General features: G+C 43.3%; 1 protein-coding gene across 1 annotated transcript in view; it reads left to right on the top strand.

The window, feature by feature from the left end:
* The window catches only part of LOC110525279 (adhesion G-protein coupled receptor V1), a 245,182-nt gene that overhangs the window by 51,838 nt on the left and 187,344 nt on the right, over positions 1 to 6,000 (top strand). Inside the window, exons 10-11 of the mRNA XM_036979421.1 lie at positions 2,634 to 2,810; positions 3,665 to 3,888. Of these exons, the coding sequence (XP_036835316.1) occupies positions 2,634 to 2,810; positions 3,665 to 3,888 (401 nt within the window). The remainder of the gene's footprint in view (positions 1 to 2,633; positions 2,811 to 3,664; positions 3,889 to 6,000) is intronic.

The following is a 6,000-nucleotide window of genomic DNA, read 5'->3' as shown; positions in this document are numbered from 1 at the left end:
GAGGGACGGCCAGGTCTTGGTAGATTTGCAGTGGTCTGATACTCCTTCAATTTCAATATTATCGCTTGCACAGTGCTCCTTGGGATGTTTAAAGCTTGGGAAATCTTTTTGTATCCAAATCCGGCTTTAAACTTCTTCACAACAGTATCTCGGACCTGCCTGGTGTGTTCCTTGTTCTTCATGATGCTCTCTGCGCTTTTAACGGACCTCTGAGACTATCACAGTGCAGGTGCATTTATACGGAGACTTGATTACACACAGGTGGATTGTATTTATCATCATTAGTCATTTAGGTCAACATTGGATCATTCAGAGATCCTCACTGAACTTCTGGAGAGAGTTTGCTGCACTGAAAGTAAAGGGGCTGAATAATTTTGCACGCCCAATTTTTCAGTTTTTGATTTGTTAAAAAAGTTTGAAATATCCAATAAATGTCGTTCCACTTCATGATTGTGTCCCACTTGTTGTTGATTCTTCACCAAAAAATACAGTTTTATATCTTTATGTTTGAAGCCTGAAATGTGGCAAAAGGTCGCAAAGTTCAAGGGGGCCGAATACTTTCGCAAGGCACTGTAAATAGTAAAGTAAAGTACAGATACCACAAAAAACTACTTAAGTAGTACTTTAAAGTATTTTTACTTATGTACTTTACATCACTGACATGTAGGTAGGGGTACTGCTTGTTGAAGATAGAAATAGAATGACTAGAGCACACACCATCTCCTGTTCTATTCCAATCTATCTGACAGTCATTTTTGATCTACACAAAACATATACATTTGAACATTCTGTGTCGATTCTCCTGAATGTCCATTTCCCCAGGTGTACATAATCAAGTCAAACCACTTAACCAGTGCTATTTTGTACAGAGAAGTTAAAATAAGGTGCAACTACTGTATATTTTTCAAACACTGAAAAGGTTGAAAAATGGCATTTTATGATACCTGAAAATACTGCAAAGTAATTCAAAGCCATTTGTAAACAGAAGGTTGGGATGCTAAAACAATTTTAAACCGCTTTGTCCATCTGAGGGTGAATGTTCTTGTTTCAAACACACACTGTACCATCTTTAAAGGGACAGTTTACTCAGAATGCAAACTAACATGATTTTCCACTGACCTTGGCTGTAGATGATTTAAGAAGGTCATTTTGGGGTATTTAGTTTCCTTTCAACACGTAATAGGCATATTTTGTTACTGTTGGTTTTCTCAGTAACATATAACATTAAACTGGTCGTTAATATATTTGTTCGTCATTTTGAAGCTGCAAAAGTGGTCTACTCTCATGTTGAGGTGATTCATGTATTTAATTCTAGATTATAGGCAATATTAAGATTCTTATCCAGGAGCCTTCCGAACCATGTGCTTATGATCATATATTTAGACTAATTCATCCCACTGTTGTAGTTGTTGGTTCTTCATCAAATATTTGACAGTCATCAAATAAATGTTTTTGTTTTCAAATAACTTGCATGTGTTCAAATACCTTCAAATCTTATTTGTTTATGACCAAATATGATTTGTTTTTGAATATCAATGACATTTTTGTCTTTTTAGTTGAAACTCTTTCTAAACTATATTTGACTAGTCTTTTGAAAGAATAGAGCTGTTTTGTGCTGTCACGGACAGCAACACTGTTTGATCTAATCATTGAAGCACTGTCACAGGGAGCTAGAGACACAAGTCTTACATGGGAGCTTTCATATACAGTAGATTAGAAGATCCATTTTGTTCAAATGTGAGAAGACATTAACTTAGCTCACGTGTACAGCTGTATGCTAATGCTATTGGAAAGTTGTCAGCTACTCCAGCTCTGGGAAATGTTGGTTGGTTCTTGGTTTAGTCAAGCTTGTCCAGAGACACGGTCCCTCATTTGCATGTGTGAGTGCCTTGGACCTGAGAACTGTGGTCGGGCCCTTTGCCAGGGGATCTGTCCAACAGTCCAAACAAATAGCCCTCATCAAGCAACACATAAAAACGAACACTAAATTGAAGTACCTCCTTCATATTCAATGGGTCCCAAACTGCTTTCCCACACATACACACTCACACACGCCCGCACTCACACACACACGCCCGCACTCACACACACACGCCCGCACTCACACACAACGCACTCACACACACACGCCCCACTCTCACTTACACTCACACTCACTCACTCACTCACTCACACACACACACACACACACACACACACACACACACACACACACACACACACACACACACACACACACACACACACACACACACACACACACACGCCCGCACACACACACACACGCCCGCACTCTCTCACACACACACACACACGCCCGCACTCACACACGCCCCACTCTCACTTACACTCACACTCACACACGCACACGCACACACACACACACACACACACACACACACACACACACACACACACACACACACACACACACACACACACGTGCCTCTACTTATATACCGCCCATATGAGAGTCATGGGGGCTGTATTTTATTTTCTCCTTTCTTAAAGACATTTTTAACATTGTTTCATTTTCCATTTGGCTAACATAATGTCACATACTGGTATTAATGTTGAGTCATGTATTTCTGATGAAGATTTGTGCTTAATGATCATTGTTGTCTCTCTCTCAGCTGGACCGTGTGGACCTGGTCAGTATCAGCACTCCGATCCCGTCTGTGAGTCCTCGCTTCGGAGGGGCGCTCAACCTCACCCTCACAGTCACCCCTGACATCGCAAATGGGGAGATCGGCTTTACCAGTAACACTACGGTGGTGGTGTATGAGCCAGAGGACACCAACACTAGCACGGTATGCTAACCCTCTGTCTACATCAATGGAACACAAGTTAACATGCTAACCTTCTGTCTGCATCAATGGAACACAAGTTAACATGCTAACCTTCTGTCTGCATCAATGGAACACAAGTTAACATGCTAACCCTCTGTCTACATCAATGGAACACAAGTTAACATGCTAACCTTCTGTCTGCATCAATGGAACACAAGTTAACATGCTAACCCTCTGTCTGCATCAATGGAACACAAGTTAACATGCTAACCTTCTGTCTGCATCAATGGAACACAAGTTAACATGCTAACCCTCTGTCTACATCAATGGAACACAAGTTAACATGCTAACCTTCTGTCTTCATCAATGGAACACAAGTTAACATGCTAACCCTCTGTCTGCATCAATGGAACACAAGTTAACATGCTAACCTTCTGTCTGCATCAATGGAACACAAGTTAACATGCTAACCCTCTGTCTGCATCAATGGAACACAAGTTAACATGCTAACCTTCTGTCTACATCAATGGAACACAAGTTAACATGCTAACCCTCTGTCTACATCAATGGAACACAAGTTAACATGCTAACCTTCTGTCTGCATCAATGGAACACAAGTTAACATGCTAACCCTCTGTCTGCATCAATGGAACACAAGTTAACATGCTAACCTTCTGTGTGCATCAATTTTGCGCTTCTGCGATGGCAATTTTTTGGGCAAAATCAGCAATTCCCCTCATATAACGCTAAAGTCTTTGAAACGCTACAGTCTTTGAAATGGAAAGATTATTGCTTCTTGTCATAAGTCAGTTTCTTCAAGTCTCTAATATGACTGCTGATGGTTGAGGGTTAAGATATTCTGCCTCCTGTTACAGGTGACCCTCAGCCTGCGGCGGGATGGGACAGATGGACAGGCTGTGGTATTCTGGAGCCTTCGACCAATCGGAGACAAGCAGGCTGACGTCACCCCTGACGACCTGAAACCCCTGAGCGGCTCAGTGGTGTTCCTGACTGGACAGAGTGACGCGGTCATCAACGTCACCATCATGGCCGACAACATCCCAGAGGTCAACGAGACCCTTCTCCTCACCCTGGACAGGTACTGCACTGCAACCCTGAGGAGCTTTGGTTGGCCAACATATTTTCATTCAGTTAATCAGTGGCAATGTGACTTCATAAGTGCCTGTGTCTGACTATGCTCTGTTTAGGTACCACACACCACACACCATTGCCATATGGTATGTCCTACCTGGGGTTTGATTCAGTAGATTACTGGCCACTAGTTAATTTACTGAACAATACAAGGCTGTGCTTAAAATTCTAACAAAAAATCAATAGTCTATTCTAAGAATTGCTAATGCGAGCAGTGAGACCAGGGTGTCATGGGCTTTTAAGGAGAGCTCATCCCTTACCCTTCCCCTACCTCACCCCTACAGTTACCCCTTCCCCTACCTCACCCCTACACTTGCCCTTTCCCCTACCCCTACCCTACCCCTACCTTACCCCTACTTCACCCCTACCTCACCCCTATCCTTACCCTTACCCCTACCCCTACCCTTGCCCTTTCCCCTACACTCACCCCTACCTCTACCCTTACCCCTACCCCTATCCCTTCCCTTACCCTTACCCCTTTCCCTTACCCCAATCCCTGCCTGTCATCTGTTATCCATGACCTTGTCTCTCTCTCTCCCTCCTCCCTCCTATCCTGCAGAGTGGAGACTGTGCGCTTTGTAGTGTACTTTGTGTAAGTGGAGAGGGGAGTGAGTCTGGACCCTTTGTGTGCTGTGAACTGGGACTTGCTCTGGGGAAAAGGGACCACTTTAGGATTTCTGTGACCTTTGGTTGATGGGAGACGGGGTTGTTGTGGTGGTTGTTGTGGGAAGAGAGGGTGTGGGGAGTGAGGAGGGATCTTCTTTGTGTTGCACCTAATTTAACCATTCTTCCTGTAAAGAGATCAGTGTTTGTATGCATGCTGCACGTTGCCTGCAAGTGTTTGTTTGGAATGCTTTACACACAGGTTTCCTGCTGTGTGAGAGAGAGGCTTGGGGGGCCACTGAGTGACAATGTTATTCAGAGCAGTCACAATAACAGGCCTCTCTGGTCATTACTGAACATGACACAATATAAGGAATTACTAGATGACAATACCTGGTGCAAGCTTTGAAGTGCATGTCCCCTACTTTGATTTTGTCACTCCTTGTTGTTTTACACACACTCTTCGATGGTTTTAAAAGTACACTACAACCCCATGCCCCTGGTGTACGGTGCATTCGGAAAGTATTCAGACCGCTTGACTTTTCCACATTTTGTTACGTTACAGCCTTATTCTAAAATGTTTTTCCTCATCAATATACACACAATACCCCATAATGAGAAAGTGAAAACAGTTTTTTTTCGAATTTTTCAAATACATTAAAAATAAAAAAATAAATACTTTATTTACATAAATATTTAGACCCCTTACTATGAGGCTCGATATTGAGCTCAGATGCATCCTGTTTCCATTGATCATCCTTGAGATGTCTCTTGATTGGAGTCCACCTGTGGTAAATTCAATTGACTGGACATGATTTGGAAAGGCACACAATAGTCTATATAAGGTCCCACAGTTGACAGACATGTCAGAGCAAAAACCAAGCCATGAGGTCGAAGGAATTGTTGTAGAGCTCCGAGAAGACAGGATTGTGTTGAAGCACAGATCTGGGGAAGGGTACCAAAAAATGACTGCAGCATTGAAGGTCCCCAAGAACACAGTGGCCTCCATCATTCTTAAATGGAAGAAGTTTGGAACCACCAAGACTCTTCCTAGAACCAGCCATCCAGCCAAACTGAGCAATCGGGGGAGAAGGACCTTGGTCAGGGAGGTGACCAAGAACCCGATGGTCACTCTGACAGAGCTCCAGAGTTCCTCTGTGGAGATGGGAGAACTTCCAGGAGGACAACCATCTCTGTAGCACTCTACCAATCAGGCCTATATGGTAGAGTGTACAGACGGAAAACACTCCTCAGTAAAAGGCACATGACAGCCCGCTTCGAGTTTGCCAAAAGGCACCTATACGACTCTCAGACCACGAGAAAGAAGATTCTCTGGTCTGATGAAACCAATATTGAACTCTTTGGCTTGAATGCCAAGCATCACATCTGCAGGAAACCTGGCACCATCCCTACAGTGAAGCATGGTGGCAGCAGTATCATGCTGTGATTATGTTTT

The sequence above is a fragment of the Oncorhynchus mykiss genome, chromosome 6, assembly GCF_013265735.2.
Source record: "Oncorhynchus mykiss isolate Arlee chromosome 6, USDA_OmykA_1.1, whole genome shotgun sequence".
In the NCBI taxonomy this organism is placed as follows: Eukaryota; Metazoa; Chordata; class Actinopteri; order Salmoniformes; family Salmonidae; genus Oncorhynchus; species Oncorhynchus mykiss.
The sequence above is the reverse complement of the archived record's forward strand: the minus strand, read 5'-3'. Positions and strand labels throughout refer to the sequence as shown.